This window comes from Pelmatolapia mariae, linkage group LG4 (assembly GCF_036321145.2).
Source record: "Pelmatolapia mariae isolate MD_Pm_ZW linkage group LG4, Pm_UMD_F_2, whole genome shotgun sequence".
Classification (NCBI taxonomy): domain Eukaryota; kingdom Metazoa; phylum Chordata; class Actinopteri; order Cichliformes; family Cichlidae; genus Pelmatolapia; species Pelmatolapia mariae.
The window spans coordinates 6,777,214-6,798,414 of record NC_086230.1 but is presented as its reverse complement, the minus strand read 5'-3'; the positions used below and the strand labels follow the sequence as shown (position 1 = coordinate 6,798,414).

The following is a 21,201-nucleotide window of genomic DNA, read 5'->3' as shown; positions in this document are numbered from 1 at the left end:
TGGAAAAGGGCACCCAGTGGTGACAATTCATGGGCCTAACTGGTGTAAAGACATTCAGATTGGTGTTAACCAAAACTTTCAGGTGAACAATTGGATGTCCCGCGTGGACGCTTGGTTACACGCCGTTCATTAGATTTCTGAAAAATCCAACATTTTCCTGTTTATTCAGACCACGCTTCCATCGGATTTTAATCCTCTGAACAGCTGTTCCAACTCATTTTCCAGGCCATGGGAAGAGACAGAGAGACAGCCTGGATGTGTAGGGAGTGGATGAAGTGGGTGAGGGTAGGAGAGGGGGGGTGGAGGTCACCAAATTTGTGTAAACTTAAAGTTAATGCATTAAAGTCCAGATATTGATTACATTTGTTTATCAGATGTTCACATGAAATAAACAAGCTCATGTCTCTCCCACCCCCCAAAGAAATACTTCTGTTGTCACTGAAAACGCGTCTCTCTGATAACGCGAGATACCGATTGGCGGTGACGTAAGAAAAATATAATACATCCTCTTGGAGAAATATAGCGCTGATAGGGGAAACTGTGGCGTTTCAGGCCGGGAGGACAAACTAATAAGTCACGGAGCCTGACATCGTGGATCTCAGAGCAGAGGCGACTTATGGCTATTAAGAAAATAGATCCGCAGGAAAATAAAGTTCTTTAAAGTCACGGAAAACGACCTTTCCTCGCGGATTGTTACAAGTATTATTTGGAAAGTAGCGCCGATTTATAATCTGGTGTTACCGCCGCAGTCATTTATTCATAGTGCTGGACCTGCGGTCAGTTTTTGATCATTACGCGCTGTTTTTTTTTTAACTAAAAAATATATATAAATAAAAACACTAACAAAATAAAAACATATAATGTGAAAAATATTTCTTGCTAAGTGTGTGCCAAACAATATCAGCGCGCTCCTGCAATAAATCCAGCTACAGGTCAGAGTGAGAGGCCCTACGTGAGGAGGAGGAGAAGGATAAAAAAAAAAGTGGTTTTTGTTTTGTTTCTTTTTCCAAGATTAAAAAAAGGAAAGGAAAAAGGAAAGAGAAGACACATACACCTAATGCTGAATAAAAAAGGGACTAAACAGGACTTACCACTAAGGCATTGTTTAGAAGGTGAGTAGGGTAATACTTTAGTGTTGAGAGGGTGTTAAGAGGCGAGGAGAGCAGGGGTCAGCGTCCAGGCGTGCAGAGGGTGGGGGAGGGAGGGGAGGGAGGGGAGGGCAGAGGGAAGGAATAAGTTAAAACGTCGCACCAGTGAAAACAGTCTGAGATGACAACATTACGAGCTGCATAAATGATTTGAACACATTAAGAAAAGCATTGAATACCACCCCCATCCCCCTCCTCCCCAAAATGTTGGGTTTTTTAAGATTTGTGCTGCGTCACTGTGGCCTTCTGGGAACTTAAAACTTTGGGGAAAAGCAAGAGAGAGAGTGAGAAAAGAAAAAGTGAAAATGCATTATGTAAAAAAACCAAAAAAACAAAAAACAAAAAAACAAAACGATTAGCAACAACACGATTATGTCGACGCATAATCTGAGCAGCACTCCCAAGTATAGTTTCCAAAATCCTTTTTTTTTAAATAAATAAGAAATGCAATAGAAGAGGCAATGCAAAAAGAACCGTAACCCAATTCTTACTAATAGAAGATTAAATGTATAAATAAATATGCATTGAAAGTACATCAAATATATACAAGTCACTCCTGAAACGCAGTGGGAGTCACGCAGCAAACACTCCTCTCCTCTCGGGGCTCTCTCGGTAATCTGCCTCCATCACGCAGTCTCCGTCACATCCCAGCACACAGTTAATAATTCATTCGATTGTTTACATGTGTTGCCATATCCGAGGTCCAAGCTCGATTTCTTAATTATTAACAGCAATTAAATAAACAAAATGTGCCTTTCTGTCTGCAGACGGAGCTGCAAGGGAATGTGAATGTGTGTGTGTGTGTGTGTGTGAGAGAGAGAGAGAGAGAGAGAGAAAGTGCGCGCGCATGTGTGTGTGTGTGTGTGTGAAAAGAGAGGAGGTTGTTTGCACGGAGAGGGAAGTTGTTTTTTGCGCACACATAAGGCTACTAATTATTAAAAAATGACAAGAAATACAACATGAGCTTCTATCTCTTTTCATGCCCAGTCAAAGACATACTGTAAGTTCCCATCATGTGCACCATGTGTGCTACATTAGCCTGTATGAGCTTCTGCTGCCACTTAGTTTGAATTAGGGGGAAATTTATGTTGGTAAATAAAAGCTTCTTTTGTTTAGGGATTATCTGTGACTGTGGAATATTTTTTATGTTGCAGATAAAGTCATTTGCAGAGTTAAAAGATTTTATATATATATACATATATATAATTTAGTCAGTACTAATACAGCTTCACCATCCAAGTCTTGAAGTCAGCACCCTAAGTAGCCTTTAATAGCTTCTTCAATAAAACGAAGAATTAAATGGGAAAATAATAAACTCTGGCTTGCCTCTCTGGGCTCTACAAGAGGCTGGCATCATGATCGGGGAGACTAATGTTTTTAAATGGAAACCAGACATGACTTGTGCCCGCGTGGGACGAACCCAGAAACATCCCTCTCGGCCCGTCTGGTAGCAGAGTCTCATACAATCTGAGGAAAACACCTTTTCTTTCTTTCTTTCTTTCTTTCTTTCTTTCTTTCTTTCTTTCTTTCTTTCTTTTTAATAAAACCACTGTAAAAATCAGGAATGAATTACACATCAAACAGCAGCCCTGGCAGTCCACTGTCAGCCGAAACCAATGAGGGATAAACAAGTTTATCTTTATAGGAGTAAGACATCCAGCAACTGTTTAACACGGGGGAGGTCAGTGAAGGAAATACCTGCAATAACAACAACAATATAATAATAATAAAAAACAAACAAACAAAAAACCTTCTTGGTGTTGAAATGAAAACTTGAAGAATGCCATGTCAGAATGGAGACTTTGGATTTTATTTGGCTTTGCGAAATACGCTCTGGTGAGAGAAATAATGACAGTTTAACATGGCTGAGGTTAGAAAAGATACAGATTAACTGCATGGAGAGGGAAGCTTCAAGAACAGTCTGAAATGTTACATTTATCTCCAGCCAACTGTGCCGCAAAGCATGAAGCTGAACTTGCACCGCTTTGGAAACTGTAGTTTTAGGGAAAGATTTGGCGTGTTAGCACACGTGACGTGTCAGCTAAATTAATATGAATAAAGCTGATTTTTTTTTTACTAAGAGCCAACTTAGTAAAAAAAAAGTTACATGTATTACAAATAAACTGAAATACAATCTGCTAAAAGTAGTATGCTGATATCATTTCACTGAACGGATATAAGAGATATGCTCTCTCTCGCTCTCTCTCTCTCTCACACACACACACACACACACACACACACACACACACACACACACACACACACACACACAAATACAGATTTAAATAAAGTTTAAATAGCTACTTAATCATCACTCTGAGATATCTCCTCACACTGATCGCTTCCTTCAGGTCTACAATAGCAGCAAAGGAACAATGACAATTGCTCGAATTAAATATGACGTGTGCATTTTGCAGATGCAGGAAACTGCATCCCTCAATATTTCTGACCCGAAACAAAAGCAAAGTGCTCAAAAAGTGAAGTTAGGAAAGACACTACCTGGTGTCACGGGACTTTATTTCACTGAATTCCCTGCAACACGAGGAAGCACCACACACAGCTGTCTATACGTTCAAGGTCAAAAAGAAAAAGAGGCACATGCAAATACGCATTTGAAATCGATCCTGTCACATGTTGCATTCAAGTGAAAAAACAAAAACAAAAAAACCTTGTCAAATTGTACAGAGATCGTATAGCAGCAGAGCCGCAGGGAAAAAAAGAAACACTATTTCTAAAGGCGCACGCAGGACGTATACTGACCAATTATAATTACGCACGCGCGCGCGCACACACGCACACACACTCCCTCTCTCTCTCTTCCTCTCAAACACACACACACACACACACACACACACACACACACACACACACACACACACCTCAGGCTCCAATCTCTCGTATCTCCCGGTCTCAGTCCCATATGAAAACAGCCCTAAAGGCGGCGGTGTGCGCCCCTGCTCACACCCCTCTCACCAGCCAAAAAACCCCTAAACCCTCCCTGCGTTTTTCGCCACTTTAGAAAAATCTTAACAGCAGTCAAATTAAACTCCGCTCCACGTTCTGTCTATTCCACCGCTCTGCTATCTTCTCCTCTCACGGGCTCCCCTCCTTCTTTTTTGTTTTTTAAAAAAGAAATACATTTCGGAAGAAGCGCCATTTTCTCTCCAAAAGAAGAAGAAGAAGAAAAAACCATGTGCGATGGAAACGCACGAGAAAAAGCTTCGTGCGACCGAGCGCGCCGCGAGACGAGCCGCCGGGAGAGTTGAGGATAAGTTTGAGTGAAAGAAAGACGCTCGACACAACCACGAAACACACGAGGAAAAGGCAGAGTGGCACCGCACTGAATGCATGTATATATAAATATATATATATGTAAAAGAGAAAACCCCCGGCGTCCCCACTGTAAGCTACCCAAACAATGAAATAAGAGAAGACAATTTACCTGTGTCAGGCAGTACGGGGAGTACATGGTTATTTTTTAGAAAGGAGACTTGGAGAGCTTATTTAAGTTGGATGGAAGCTCGGTATAGTGCTGCATTGCAATCGCTCGCCGTCCTGTTTCTCTCACTCCATGCTGCTGCAGCTTACAGTAACCCCGCCTAGAAAGTGAAAGCTTGCACAAACTTTCAGGGAAAAAACTTTGTCTCCCTCCCCTCTCCTCTCCTCTGCTCTCCTCTTCGCAGGACTTTTATCGCTCTCCTCTTCTATCCTACTGAAAGCCCCCCCCCCCCCACCCCCCTCACACACACTTTCTATTTTTCACGCAGATTGACGAAGTTCTTAGCAAAATGTTCAGATTTTGCCACAGCATGAATTTTGCTTTTGGGGACTCTGAATCCGCTGTGCACACGCTTCCCTGCGTCTTTAAGGTCGCAATACTGTGCTTTAGAGCTGCGTTTACTGACCCGTGCATTCCATGTTGAGAGCATGCAAATAATTACCAGAGGGCAGATGAGCCGGTCAGTTACACCGATTTGAGAAGGAAACACGTAAATGCATCATCAGAGTAGATGAAAGTATATAATTTGAGGAATATTATGAGAGCACCTCTGATTTCACTGAGTTTTTTAATATGCGATGGCCAAGCATGCATTCAGTTGCATAAAACCTCTTAACATAATTCTGCTGAAGGTCCTGATCACAGGAATTCTCTCATGCATAAGTTTACATTGGATTGCACACTTAAATTAATTTACAGGCATTCAAATCGATGCGTCATCTCATCACTGCTGTTAAGTTAAGTCTATTTATTTACTGAACCAGAGTTGACCCAGTCTGAAAAACCCACAACTGTAGCTTGAAAAACCAGTGAAGTGAGTCCAAGCCAAACAGTTACTGTAGCGTTCACTATGAAGTAGAAAACAGCGAAGACAGACGTATAATCACAGTCTTTGAGCGGTATCAAAATACTTCACTGGGGTGTGCGAGGAAAAACACACACACACACACACACACACACACACACACACACACACACACACACATGAACGGTAGTGAGGGGTACACATATCACATAAAAATCATAAAATAACATTTCTTGGAGCAGGTCCCGAGTGTGGTACAGTGGGAATTTGGGTGGGAGTGAAGTCATTGTGGAAGAAGTGGAGCTGAAATTTTAGGCCTGACGTTAGAGTCCCACAGATTTATGAGGCCTACTGCTTGTGCATTTTTTTATTAAATACTGCAAGCCTCTGCAGGCGAAACAAAGAGATCTGGGCTCTGTGTGGCCAATTACTGCACGCGGCCAGATACTCGAGCCAGAGGCGCAGGCGGGGAGGGAGAAAGTGTGTGGTCAGGAGCGCATGTAACGCCACAAAACTGTAACCTCTCGCCCTCGCCGTCGCACAAGGTTAGAATGCCAGCATTCCTTTTCTGTGAATATGATACATGACTAATGTGAACCACACAGACACGCCCTACAACACACACATTCACACACAACTTTTGGTTTCCCTTTGGGCAGGTGTATTAACTTCATAACCTGCCTGCAACATGCGAGGAAATCTCTTTGTTTTCAGCTCGCTTTTGTAGCCGAGCGCAAAAGGTTACAGCCTCTGCTCTCGCCGTCCTTTATGGAGCCGACTTGCATGCTCCGCACGCAAACACTCCTCTGCCGTCGCTCCTTAAACGAGCCACACATTTAGTGGTCTGTGTGAGTAAATCTCTCATTAAGTAACACATGGTAGAGCCATATGCTATGGTTGGTGGGTCTGCCGCGGCTCTGCTTTTTCACACGCTTCGCATATACATATTTACCACTGTTCCAGAGTGGCCAGCGCTGTTAGTGACTTCACCCACCAGCTTGGTGCTGTTGTGCAGTCGCACCAGAACTGAGGATTTTATTAAGAAAGTGTCACAGAAGTGAGCAGTAACGATCTCGCAGCCGCTGTGGCCGTGTATCGCGGGGAGGCTTTAGGCTGTGGGTGTTCAAAACAAGTTGTATGAGGATGAAAGTAACCACAAATTTGACTGAGACCCGTGCGCACAGTATTACAGCCGGTGTTGATACCACAACTGTCTATAGGTGGCAACACAGCGGAGCGGAGATAAGTAAGTGTGGTTGCAATGTCTGGCAGAGCAGATGTCATCTCTAGCAGCGCGTCGTTTACATACACTGCACATGCGAGGCTTTGCTTGAAGTAGTTGTTCCCAACCAGGTGGAATCGCCTGTAAACATATCCCTCTCACCAAAGTCACCCTCTAATTTAAGTTCCAAAAAATGTCACCTTTAATTAATTAAAAAAACAAAACAAAAAACATGAGCAGTGCATGAATACACTTTCTAGCAATCTTTCATTTTCTGTTTGTCTTGTTTCACGCACAGACATGTAAGCAAACAGTTTAAACAAAATATCAAAATTTGGGGGGGATTTAAAAATCTTTTCATTGGCTGTTAGTCACATTGGATAAACATCACTTCTGGTCGATTTTAGAAAAATTCAGACATGTCATATTGCCAAGATATTATAAAAAGACAAAATATCACAAGTTTCCTTTGCTTTAAAAGTATGGAGTAAGCCAATTCCAGTGAGTAAATTTAAGGTGTTTGTAATTATTTGTTTGAACTGTGAACAAGGAATTGAGCACACGACCCAACACGCGCAAGTCCTTAATTTTAAGCTTAATACAGTTAGTACATCTTAGTTTAGCTCCATTCACATTAAAACCACTCATAAAATGTGGATTATTAAAAGGCTGCTATATATGTTTACAAAGTTTACACATATTATTAACCACAAAACTGTGTTTTATGTCACATTCTAGTGGCTCATGCAAATACAGTAATACAGCTTTAATTAACATCTGAGTGACAACCCTTAACATGATCACTGTTGCTAGCTAAAATTTGAAGATGACCCACTGTGTCTTGCTTATTTTCTGTCATATGCACTGCATTGTTACAGAGGTGGATACTCATATTAAACTTGACCACAAGGTCAACTTATGTAGAAGTAATCTGTGTGAGCCCAAAGAGCAACGCAAATGTTTTTTTCTACTCTTGGCTCTGTATGATGCCAAGGAGAAGCCCCACCCACTTGATGTTCTTTGTGTGGGAGGGGTAGCCAATGAGATTGAAGTTAGTATAAAAGGAGGGTGTTTTTCAAACGAAGAGCTGCTAAAACAGCTTGTTTTAGACAGTGACTGGAAGATAAAGACGAATCATTTAGACTCTCAAAAAGCTCAGTCATGCAAGGATACTCTAGTAGAGTGCAAGAATAAAAAATACAGAGCTGGAAATGACCAAAATAGGTCCCCTTTAACACTGTCCTTGGCCACCCAGGTATGGAAACCACATTATTCAACCTCAGCATTGGAGTTCTAAACACAACAGATAAAACTGTGACCACAGCACTCCTGAAATGAATTGTTTGAACTTAAACATTAATAGACTCACTAGCCTTTGAGGAACAGTTTCTTAGAAAAGCTGTTACCAAGAAAAGCCAGGTTACAAATGATTAAAAAGAAAAACAATTATGTTGAAAATTCAGTGTCAGCTAGTAAAGTTAAAATACCCAAAAATAAAAAAATAAAAAGTAAGCAAGGTTACCTTTTGCATTTATGGTGTAATGCAAATTCTGTCCTGTATTAATTATTCACTGGCTGCAAAATTCTGGGACGTTATTGTGTTTAAAATTGCATTTTTTTCTGTGTTTATTTTGCTTTGCTGTTATTTTTGTGACAGATAAGGAATCACCATTGCAAATGTTTGAGTGATGTGATAGATCATAGATATCCTCTTTCCCCCACTTTTTTTCTTTTCTTTGCAGATATACAGCTATCAATCAACAGGGCCGAAAGGGGTAGTGAAATGTACACTGATACTGATATATCAGAAATAAGCATAAGAAATAAGCATCAAGGATAATCCTAACATTATCAGTACAGGTTGTTATAATGTATAGTTTGCATAACATTATTGTACAAAATGCTCAGGATGACAATAAATGGAGTCGTGACGCACTTTGAACAACACCGAGCCCCCTACATTAGACCTCCCGGCGAGAAGCTGGAGGTGGACGCTCTTCTGTGGACGCTCTTGAACTCGCTGCCCCCCGGAATCCAATCCAGCCACAGTGACACCCCTCCCCCTCCACCCCTGTCTCCCAAAACTCTCTTTAGACGGCCGTGCTACCCACTCCTGGCCATAGCACTTCATTTCTTTACCCGGAGACATACAATATAGTGTAGCAACCCAGATTCTCTGAGAGACTTGGCATAAAACTTAACTCTGGGAAACAAAGCCTGTAGCCTAGAAAACTGGCTCCCACCTCATTAACGATCACATTTTCAGTCATACACAGGACCCCCCCGCCCCACCCCATCCCGACTCCTCTGCTTTTATTACCATTTTATATCATGCCGATTGCTGTAAATCTCACGGGCTTCTTTTTTAGAAATGCTGCTCACTTTTCTCTTACTTTGTAGTTCTTTTTCGTTTTATACATCTAGGCATGCTTCACATTATCGTCGTAATTTGCACTCCCGTGAGACGAGGGCGCTTCGGTGAAGTTGCAAAGGCTTCTTTTTCTTTTCCCCCCCCTTTTTTTTTTTCTTAAATGTGCGTGTGGAAATAATAATTGTAATGGTTTGCAGCTGAGTGGAGGGAGCTGTGAATGACATTATGATTGCGGTGCAATTACCAAGAGCATGAAAACAGACTGTCAGTCAGAATAATGAGTAATGACTCCAATAACACATTTAATACCGACACATGAAATAATAATAACAATAATAATAATAATAATAGATGCATACCCTGTATGAATCTGATACTACAAAGCATTCAGGCATCCCAGGACCTCTGGAGGGTTCTTCGTTCAACAGAAAGGTTTCGGTTGCCTGAAATGTAACACAGTGATTCATTAGTTGGTTCTGTATTTAGGATCAGGGAATTTAAAACACACAGAAAAGCTGGTCGCAAAGCTGCAAAAGCAGATTTTGTATGTGAAAATCCTCCTCATCCTGCTGCTCGACCTATTTCATCATCATCCTCAAGTCCCACCACCAGATAACTACTCAAGATCGGCGTCTTTACACTCTGCACACACACGCACGATCGTGTGCACTGCCTGCCTGCGCCCATATGCTGTGCAGGCCCGAGGCCCAGCCCTGCCAGTCACTGCCACTTGAATGGGGAGCAAAGTGTTTAGCTGCCGTACCCGCACACAATACTCCGGCACAATGGCATTTCCTGTCCCTGCTATTTCACCTGCATGGTCACTTTTCTGTCAGCGTGCTCTGATTCAGCACAAATCATTCACACACACACACACTCACACGCACAGCCGCATACAGTAATACACATGTCTGGCAAAGACTCGCACATACAGAGGCCATACGTCTGCCTCCACGGAGACAAAAACAGGCCACTCAAAAGGCCCTGCCCTGCATCCGCTGATAGATGCAGCTAAAGTGTTTATCCCAAGTGTTTGTTTCTATTCAGTGCAGTTCATTTGTATGCTGAGGGACGCGTCAGCCGAGACCTGGGCTCTGAATGAGCATCCATTGCAGTTCTGCTGTCAATTGAGGCAGCCAGGCCAGACAACATGGATGGGAGGAAACCACAGACTGAGGAGCTGGATATGGGAATGGGAGTTCTGCCTGGTTTGCTAGCCTGTGGCTATTACTTTTTAGTCCTAACTGGTACAAATTGCTTTTTGCCAGGCTAAATTTTAATGTCTCTTCTGGAAATCGACTAAACCTATTAGACAAGGGCTAAAAACGTCTGCGTTCATGAAAATAGCTCCGGTTCCATGAGTAAGAGAGTGGAAGTTTTACTCACAATGGGACTTACTTGAGTTTCTGGATATAGGAGAAGAGGGGAAGTAATCTTATTTTCCAGAACTTTACCTTCTTATCTCTCAACATACCTACAGCAGAAACAAACACGCACCCAAAACAGGAACAAACATCGCTCGTAGCCAGCAAGAAAATGTAAAGTTATACTATTTAAACTGGCATGTGATATAAACAGTTTTTTAGGGAATTTAAACAGATATTAGGTTACTTAAGCATTTGCATATGCAGACAAACACACACATGCGCCGGGTGACATGGGATTGCCCTTAAACAAATACATGCAGAGACACATGCATAAACACGCAGCACTATAATAAGTCCCAGACTTGGACTAACCGAGCTGCGGCTGGAGACACAGGCTATTCATATCCTTCAGAATGAGAGGTTACAGCTCGAGTCTTTTCCCTTTTCCTTTCTACTGTAACACAGGAAGGGCATCTGTGTGTGGATTTCACTCAACGTCTGTGGCAAAAGGTTCAGCAGGCAGGTTGATTAACATAAGACTAACACTGGCTTTGTTTAGCGTGGCCTCTCCCACGCACAATAAGTTCAGCGTGTGCCTCGTGAAGCACACGCTCGCTTAAACAAAAGTTAGAATTCGAGTCATCCAAATGGCTAAGAAAGCACTATGCTCGGCCTCAGCATCCAACCTCTGGCCTGTCATCATTAATATGTGGGGAAACACTGGAGGGAAACCATTTGAAACCATTTGTCCCACTAAATGGTGCCCTTGTCAAGCTCCCTGGGCTTTCTGTTAAGCTTTTAAACTGCCCAGTCCAGCTGAAGGATATATTTTACTCCAGTGATAATTACAGAGCAGCACAAAACATGGCACTCCACTGGCTCGAGCTACCTCTTGTTTCTGACATGTTTTAGTCATTTAAGGATGAAAAATAATTTTCACTGCACAGAGGGAATCCCGGCTCGAGGACGCTGAACACCGGATAAATGACAATCTAAAAACACATCATTTAATGAATGAATCTTTCTCTGTCTCCAGCCCTTAGAGAGCTGCACTGAGGCTCAATGTTGAGTGCAGCTCCCTGAAGCACTGGCCCGCTTTCCTCCTCTGTCAGTTTTTATGCAGCATAGTATCAATTATACATATATGTGTTTTTCTATATGTATGCAACATATGCCTGATCCATATGGCCGGCCCCAAGCTAAAATAGTTGCAGAGTCTCGTGTAATAAACACTTAAAAAGCCCCACTAATCATTTGCTGTCTGCGATGCTGGTTTTTGGTTACTGAAATGAAGCACAATGAAGCTGTGAGAAAAGATAATAATCAGAAAACAGCACAGATGATTAAAACAGAGAAGCATCAGCCTGGGTCAGGCTCAAATCCACAGTTCAAATCTCCATATTATTTACATGCAGCATGTACGGGGTAGTTCAAGAGCTTGGGAAATCCCCCAGTTTGTGAATTTTAGCTATTTACAGAGGTTTTGCAGGCAACTTCATAAAATTGTAAGTATCCTGTTCAGTGGTTGAATATGTTACGTTATGCTTATATCAAGTAATTTTTGCTAAATTTACAATTATGGAACTAATAACTATTATGTACTAAATCATTCGCTGTTTTACATGTTTACAATTCACAATTTTACCATCAATTCTTCCCACAGAAAACAGCCTTACAAAGAATTCCCTCTATATAACCCAAAACAGAGAACAAATAACAGACTCATCAAGTGGACAGAAAATCTCCAAATGAATGACTGAATGTGAAAATAGAATAACAACGATCACAATTTTTTTCTCTGCTAAAAAGTTTTGGCATGTAAATTTAAACTACAGACGGCGACAGCGACACAATTGCATTAAACATAAAGAGGTCTGAAGATTTTTAGCTAAAGGTAACACAAACCCCCCCCCCCCCAGCTAGGTTATCTCTGTTCAGAGAGAACAAGTATTGCTATATTTTATTTATTTTTACTTCACAACTGTTTTCTCAAGTCGTTTTATAAAACCCCTCAAGTTGTCTTATTTCTCTGTCCTGTAAAAGCCTAATTGCCATATTAAGACTAAGACAAGAATAAGCTCATAGTATCAACCTAGAAGATAGTAATTTGTCCCTTATTACTTCAAACTATTGCAGATTTTATAAAAGTAAACATATACTTCATAACAGCTAGGTTTTATTTTTACCCCAAAATGCTTACACTAGCAATGTTACCTGAATTAGCATAAAAATGTTAGGTATGAATCTGGAGCTAGCTTAAAATATAAACTAGAAATTGGGATAAATAACTAGCTTAGGTCTGTCCAAACCTTCTATTAAGCTGTCTTACCAAATATTTTTTTGTGTCCTCACTAGCACAACATTATTTGTGAGACTATGTCACTGTACTTTTTCTTTGTTCACAAAGAAAAAGTTCAAACAGGTTAGCTTAGCACCTGCTAAGCTAGGTTAAAGTGAATCTCATGAAGAAAGTGAAAAGGCGTACTCTAATTTTCAAATATTTTCATATTGTAGTGAAAATATTTATTTTAGTGTATTATTGTTGTTGTAGATTGCTAAACCAGCCATATGAGCAACATCCTGCTGTTGCTGAATTCAAGGTGAAACTGCAACCGGCTGTCAGTTGAAGCGGTCATGCCCTTGATTATGAATAGGCACTTTGAGCTGCTAATTGCTCTAATATGTTTACAAGTTAGCCACTCGCTGTTTTAACCTTTTAGTTGATTTTACACAACTCACTTCGCTTTTTGTGGAAAATGATAGAAAAAAAGCAAAAGCAACAACTATAACAGGTTAGGCAGTCACCTAGCACCAGCGCTACCTTCGTTTAGTCGCATCTGAGACCAATCTCAGACACAACTGAGCATGAATACGAATCATGATCTCTACAATACCTCAGCTGCACTTACTCTGCTCAATTCTCTCTGACATCCGCGTTTACAATAAGTGAGATCTAAAAGGGGGACAGATGCTTAAGTTGGCTGCCTCACATGGAATTAGATTAATCAGAGCGCATATACATATGGCCCACCTTCCTCTGTCTCCCACTTTGTCTTGTTCACACAAAGATACACAACAGCCCAGAAACCACCTGGGTTTCCATATTTCTGAATACGCGTCGATCCACCAGTGGCGGGTATCTTCGCAGTCACTGATTAACAGCCTTCTGATCATTCCGCCGCACCGTCCTAATCATTTGCAGAGTCGTCTGTATGAGCTCAACAGTTCCTAGAGGATCAGAGACTTCTGCGGCAAAACATAACTGACATCCTACTCAGTCCTGCTCCATTCAGCCTTAATTGTATCCTCATTCTTCACCTGGTAACAAGCTAACAAACCTGTGCAGATGTGGCAAGCACATCAAAGAGAGGGAGGGATGGGAGGGGGAACTTGTTTGTAAAAAAAAATGTGTGGGGGAATATGAAAGGGGAAATTTACGTTGTGTGAGTCCAAGCCAGCGCTACCTCAGGGAGAAATGCTGGAAAAATGTGATATTTTACACCTGCATCTCAGGAGGTGGGGAATAAGAGACAAGGAGCGGGGGGAGGTGGTAATTAGAGGAGTGTGCGTGTTTGCATGTGTGCGTGTGTGTGTGTGTGTTCGTAAAGGATTTTTAGTATGTTTCTGGGTCTTGCCGCCGGTTCTTCTGCAGCATTCAATTTGGTATGATACATTCGATGCCAGATTATTAAAAATGCTAAACCTGGTTACGAATGCTAAAAAAAGTGTTGAAAATTTAAACAAATATGCTAATATTGTTAGAGTGATAAATAGCTGGAAAGCCCTGTTTAATGAATAATGCTATTGGCTCTAATTCCTCATTAAGGCCCTAAAGAGGAGAGTGAAGAGAGAAAATACATGTATTGTTGTGATTTTTTCCCCCTTTTCTCCCCCCCAAATTAAACTCAGAAGGCATAAGATACGAGCACCTTCCCAAATTAAGTTCATTCAAATTACTTGGTTACACAGCTGGTGTGCATTCTGGTGTGTCTTGTGAAACCAATTAATGTGAGGCTTCAGTCTTGATAAGATAATTAAAGGAGGGCTAGAATAGAGATGGAGGAGTTAGAAGTGTTCAGGCTCGTGTACAAAGTAAGACTTCCTTTAAACTTCAAAAAAACTTTGCCTTGAATCAAGTTAAAATAAAATCTGTGTGATTTGTTCTGCCATTTCCAAAGCAAACCAATCTGATCTGGGGGCTTAAGTCAAATTATCCTCATACTGAAGGGTCTGCGTTATTTCTAGATACCATTATTTGTTTAAACTAACAAGTGAGATTATCTCACTCCAGTGTTTTGACTTTGTATATTTTTAGAGCTCACTTAAAGAAGTTAAAACTGCACGCTGTAAATCTGGCTTCCTGTACTAGGCATTACGCATTCCCTGGGAATGTTTGAATTAAAATATATGTTTAGATTTTGGTTTTGTTCTATAAGAAGAGATGCTTTTTTTGTATTAACTGTAGCAAACAACTGTCAAAACATCCTGTAAAACACTTTGTACAGTAATGTGGCATTCTTTCTAAATACAGCTGAATCCCGTGACCACTCGGACCTTTGATGAAATCTTACAATCTTAATGTTTACACCCCGTTTTTCTTGGATTTGAGATTCATTCTCTTGCTCGCGTCTGCTCATTTGAGCAAACTTGCAGAGCACAGCGTAGCAGCCAGAACACGGTCAATATAAAGACATTTATAACTGTAGTAACTTGATGAAGCAATCGCAACATTTTAATTTGGCGGTGCCGTGTGTGCTGGTAGTTTCAGTTATACTGCACTCAGACTTTGAGCGTTGCAGATGTTCGATATTGTTTCCAGTGTTTATTTGGTTTATTCGTTTTTGTTTATACAGAACCAATTCTTAACAAAGGTGTTTTGTAAGTTGAAGAAGAAGCAGAATGAAAGGGAAATCCCCAACAATCAGACAGTCTGCTATGAGGAAGCAGCTGGCGATGATGAGAAGGAAGAACTCCCTTTTAAAAGGAAGAGACCTCCAGCAGAACCAGTCTTACGTAGGGGCAAGCATCTGCTGCAACTGGTTGGTGGGTAAAAGAAAATAGTAAAGAAAAAAGTAGGGCACACACGTCTGTGAGAGCAGTGTTTCACTTTTTTTTTCTCCAAGAACAATGTTAAGGTTTAACTAGCAATAGTACACCACGACTGAGTTAATGAGTTAATCGCTTCTGTCCAGCTTCAGGCTGGTTGTTAAGATGTTGAATACAGCAATATTCTGAAAACGCAACCAACAGGCATGCAGACTGTGATCCTGTTCAGCATAAGAAATGTTGTTTTTAAAGATTTAGATCTGTGTATTGCACTCAGCAGTGATATAATGATTTTAGAGTAGTAATACTGAAATGGATAAATATGAAAATACTCCATTTAGAATCCATTCATTGTATTTACTATACAGAGCACTGTCCAGCCTGTAAAACCATTTGTGTCATGTGTTTCGTGGGTCTATTAAAAATGTTAAAAATGTTTTGAGGCCCATAAAACTGCCCTGTTGATGTCATAATGATGTCACAAGAGTTTTCTTGACATTTCAATCTATTAAACGCACACACACAAAAAATATATTACCAGTATAGGAATGGAGTCTGAGCTGAGTGAGTTTAACTTAATCAGAATCAGAATCAGAATCAGAATCGTGTTTATTGGCCAAGTATATGTGCAGACAAATACAAGGAATTTGGTTCCGGTAGATGGTGGCTCTCAAGCACAGCAATGTAAAAACACACACACACACACACACACACACACACACAATGAAATGAAAATGTAATGAAATTCAATTTAATTTAATGAAAGATGTTACTGAACTGCACTGAGACTGGGATTCAGCTTTTCTCAGTTTGAATTATTAGCTTAGCTTAGCTTAGCTCAGACTACCCCAATTGTAACCAGTAAACCACTGGAGTATTACTGTATATTTTACCTTTTGCAACACTCTGCCATTAACTTGTGATTGGTTTAGCACAACAAGGATCTCATATTAAGGAAGCTGAATGACTGAGGTGATTACACCTCGTGATATATCCACTGTAGCCCCTCGGCTGCACACTGTTAAAATCACAACAGCTTAAAAACCAGTCAACCTGACAAGCACATCTGAGCTCACTATCCTAATATTTATGCTGTTTGACTGTATATCAGAGTTTCCATCTTTAAACTACAGCAAAAGCTTACACGCTGCATAAGCTATTATAGCCTCCTTGAAGCCTTATTTATTTTTCCAGAGAAACGTCAAGGCCAGGACAAACATAATAGCATAATATTCTGTATACAGTGAGGGATGACATCACTGGCAGCAACGGCCAAGACGGAGATCACACAAGACTGGAAAACCGCTTGTCTGATCATCATGTGGTGGGCTGTACACACTACACACACACACACAGAGGCAGAGTGCAGGATACAGTTACGACAGCTAATTACACAGCACTCTGTGATTCTATTTTTTTTAATCTTTAATTCCTGCACTATATATCACACATATGTTTACCACGGAGAAGCCAGTGTAAACTTTGCATTTGGCTATATATTTAAAACACCGCTTGCATTGCTTATTGTAAAGGTCCAGTCTGTCTGTAAATCATCATTTTGGACCCATAATGTCATCTTTGTATTTCCTGATGATGGCTCAAACTTTCTGTTTACTTTCTGGCACATAGGGAAAATCCATAACCTATAAATCCTCGTGTATATATAGATCATCTGTAAAGAAAAGTAGTGTTTGAATATTTATTTCTGTGGCAGAGATGGAGAACTGGCCTCGGGGAAAGCTAACAGGAGTCTGACACTGATTGACAGATGCCTCCAGTGCCTTCTGACTAAACTAACATGCAGTTGAAGTGTTTGGCACAAAATCAACACAACACACATATAGCCTTTGAAAATAAATAAATAAGATTTTTTTTTTTAAAAAAAGAGGTGAGTTGCTGCTATAAGTAGGAGAATAACAAGTGGGGATAATCCCATGTGAGGCCTGTCCTGAATTCTGTATCATTTTTACTGATGAGCTTCTTGGGCAGCTGCCATGTCAGCAAGGATGCTCGTAAACAAATAATTATTCATACTAATAATCTTCCATATTCATGTGCAAATAAGATCCATTCCTGGGTATCTAAGCAGCTTCAAGGTTGTATGTGGGAGGTTCCCCTAACTATTGCCTGACTTGAATCATTTCATGCCAAAAAAGAATTTCTAAGGGTCAAGGATGTGTGAGCTCTCTTTCATAGTTTTGCATAAAACAGACTTTCTTATTACTAATTTTAAAACCTAAAAGCACTTCATTCAAATGCATGCTTTCGCAAGCCTCACAGAGAGTATATTTCTCATTTAACATGTTAAAAGAAAACCGGGATAAAACATGAAAAACGTCTTCTGTTTGAAAGGACTCAACTCAAACGAAAAAGGAAACCTTGGATAAACTCTCATAAGCTGATGTCTGCTTAAAGAATCCTCAAAAAACTTCAGTTAGAGTTCGAGAAGCATTACAAACGTTTGCTTTGTGATACCACTGGATTTCCCTGAATGGGACAAATAAACCACCTGCGTAATTAAGGATTTAGTCCCTGCGTAATTACGCACAAATCAAATGGCCACTTAATAGAACGCTGGCGCAAACAATAAGTTCCATCCTGCTACAGCCAACTTTCCAGACTCTGGTAAACCTTGCCTTTAGGTGGGATTTGTGCTCTGGGATCCTTCCCACATGCCACAGTGAAACCTTTACATACTGTATGACACCTCTATTATGGATGTTGTGCCATAGGTCCTATCATATATGTGACTATAAATAGACTAGCCCAGTCTGTGAGAGGAGTCATGTTCTCCGTGTGGATGAAACGGCAGAAGGCAGTAGGCATCGAGCGGTGAACTGAGAGGGCTGGACACTAATTTGGCCAGCAGGTTGGAAAGAAAAAATTGGCAACAACGTATGTAACTATTAAAATAAGGTGGATTAGGTTTTCCTTCCAGCAACATCCTTTCAAATGTACATGCAGCTCCTTAGCAAGGAAATCTCCCCACATTTTTAAAATAACCATAAGAACCTAATGAGTCTAACTGTGACAGCAAACAGATTCAGGTAGGTGGAGGGACTTGGCACACACTTTGTGACTGTTACACATTAGCCACACCAAATACACACATACACACACACGCACAAACACACACACACACACATACGAAATATAAGATAGCTCACTAAACTATAAAGCACATAATCATTAAAACGATGAACAAGTACAATGATTGTCAAAGCTGACTGCATAAATGAGCAAATTATTGGTTTACATAGCACGTACCATTGTGGTGTGAGGATATGTGCCAACACTCTCAAAGACCCATTTTCCACTCTGAAAAGTTCGGCTTCCAAAAAAAAAAAAAAAAAAAAAAAAAAAAAAAAAGTGAGTGGGAGAGAGAAAACTGCTCGGTTTCTTGCTCAGCTGGGCCTTATACCGGAAGCAAAAGAGCCCTAATGCACGGCCTGCTGCCCGGTAAACATTTTTTGGGATAAAGTGAAGTCAGCTCTTCTCAGTCCAGGCAAACGGGACGCAGAGTCGTATAATCCAAGCGGTCTGCCTCCCGACTTCTTCATGCAAGGTGTTTATGTGCGGCTTTCAACTCGTGATAGTTCCATGAAACTCGAAGCTGCGCGCGCCTGGCTGCACTCTCAGTCCCGGTGCCGTCACGTCCCCGCACCGAGTCTCCGCGCTACGTGCCACCGAGACGCTGCACCGTCAGAGCCCGAGTGTCGGAGCAGAAGCCTAGCCGCTCACCGACAGTAAGTAGCCTGCCCTGCGCTCTCAGCTCACGCGCTCACCAAATCAGCTGTTGCTCCTCCAGACTGGACGCCGCGCGCTCTCTCCCCTTGCATGCTCAGGCGTCGCCGATCACGTAAAAGTGCAGTCCGCTTCTCGGTTCTTCTCCACCTGTCCTCCACCCCCTTCTCAGTGTCGGCACAAAGTTGCTGGGAGGACCGCGTCTGAAACAAAACTCAGCATGTGGCAGCGCGAGTGTCGCAACATCCGCGAGCGGGACCTCAGCGGACGGTCTGTGATCTGAAACCCAAAAACAAAGAGGTGAAACGTGCGTCTGTCTCCCCGTGTGTGCGACTGTGTGTGTGTGTGTGTGTGTGAGTGAGTGTGTGACACCGAGCAGCTAGAATTAAGTAAACAAAATGCGAGAAGTGAGCGCACAGCGTGGCCGCCTGCACGCACCACTGAGGACGAAACGGTGTCCTGCGGCCGCGGCCGAAGAAGCGGAGCGGAGGGCTGGTGAATTATTAATAACCAGAGCGGTTCACAGTCTGTCGTGTTCAGTGAGTAACCAGGGCGGCAGCTGGGGGTTTAGAGGAATTAAATACGGGCTCAGAGTAAACCGTGGACGCAGGGGATTAGTAGCTCTCACCGGCAACAGTGTAGGGGCAGCTCGGGGCCGATAGAGAGGGCGGGAGGGAGCGGAGGTTCTAGGGAGCAGTGGGGGAGACGGCGGAGGTGGTAGGGTAGGACTTTTTTTTTTTTGAGTGCAAATTTAATAGTCAGCCTAAATGGATGGGTGGTATGTACGTGAACACGTGTCACTTAAAATTTAAATATGAACTCCAGCTGGTGAACAAAAACCTACAATCTAAACAAAAATCCATCTATAGCTGATATTTCTATGTAGCACATTTTCATTTATCGAAATTACCCCACCCCCCCAGTTAAAAGACTCCCATTTGTTGACACTTGGCTAAACATAGAAGAGCTTCTCTGAGGATAAAAAAATAAAGTGATAATAAACTGAAGTGGGTTATAACCCTCTGCTGCCCGCATATGTTTTCATTTTAATGGCGAAACAATTCAAATAAAACAAAGGCAAGTTTACAAAAAAGTCTCTATTTAAAATGTTTAACCTGATTTAAGAAATTTTTCACCTTAGTTTTTGCCAGATTTTACGCACAGCCACCACCGCAAGCTGACCGACTGCAAGCCCCAATAGTGCAAAGCTATAAACCAAATCATTAAAAAAGAAAAAAAGAAAAAAAAAGAATAAACTCCTCCTCTCTTTCCTCCGTGTCTTGATCCGTTCAAATTACTGATGTGTTTATTTCGCCATGAATGCAGCGATCAGTTTGAGCACAAGTTTGAAACAGTGAGGTTAGAGAGAGAGCGCAGGTGCATGACTTCTGGCTGGAGCCTTCCCCCCAAGTTTTTATTCCCCACAAATATCCACATCAGCCCAGGAAATTCAGATGGAATTTCAGCAGACATCTTTTTTTAAAACAGGTCTTTTTAATGAATAAATTACCAGAAGCGAGTTTTAACCTTTTATGGATAAAACGCAGTATTTTACGGAAGTGCGCAACTGCAGACGTCACGCATCGAAATGATGAGCAGAGACAAAAGTGGATTCCTCCTGATGCCAGTTTACACCGTGTTGGTTCAACTTCAGCACTTCACACACAGTTAAAAAAAAAAGTGGCTGTGGTTCGTTGCGTGGAGATTTCAGTGACAGAGGAGTCCCTTCGTGTTTGAGTTCACACTAAATGTAAAGCTGTATTCATTCTTTTGGGTTTTTTCATTCGTTTGGGTTTTTCCCATAAAAAATCATAATTTTTATGGGAAAAACCCAAAATCTGGGTTATGAAAAATTATAAGGCTGCTTTTTTAAAATAAAATAACGTCTCCCTAAATCTACACTGAAACTAAAAACACACACACACACACACACACACACACACACACACACACACACACACACACACACACACACACACACACACACAGTTTGTATTTC

The 21,201-nt window shown here is 41.4% G+C and overlaps 1 protein-coding gene across 5 annotated transcripts in view; it reads right to left on the bottom strand.

Annotated features, from left to right (window-relative positions):
• Positions 1 to 18,812, bottom strand: part of nfixb (nuclear factor I/Xb) — a 137,596-nt gene extending 118,784 nt beyond the window's left edge. For 3 of the 5 annotated variants that reach the window (XM_063471237.2, XM_063471228.1, XM_063471238.1), the window contains exons 1-2: positions 18,726 to 18,812; positions 9,405 to 9,488 (exon numbers count right to left, since the gene is read on the bottom strand). In XM_063471237.2, coding sequence (XP_063327307.1) covers positions 9,405 to 9,488; positions 18,726 to 18,728 — 87 coding nt within the window. In that variant the 5' untranslated portion in view covers positions 18,729 to 18,812. Of the gene's footprint in view, positions 1 to 4,590; positions 4,786 to 9,404; positions 9,489 to 18,725 lie in introns of those variants that run through there. The other 2 variants (XM_063471232.1, XM_063471230.1) reach the window with 2 other exon arrangements.
• Between the last annotated feature and the right edge of the window lie 2,389 nt (positions 18,813 to 21,201).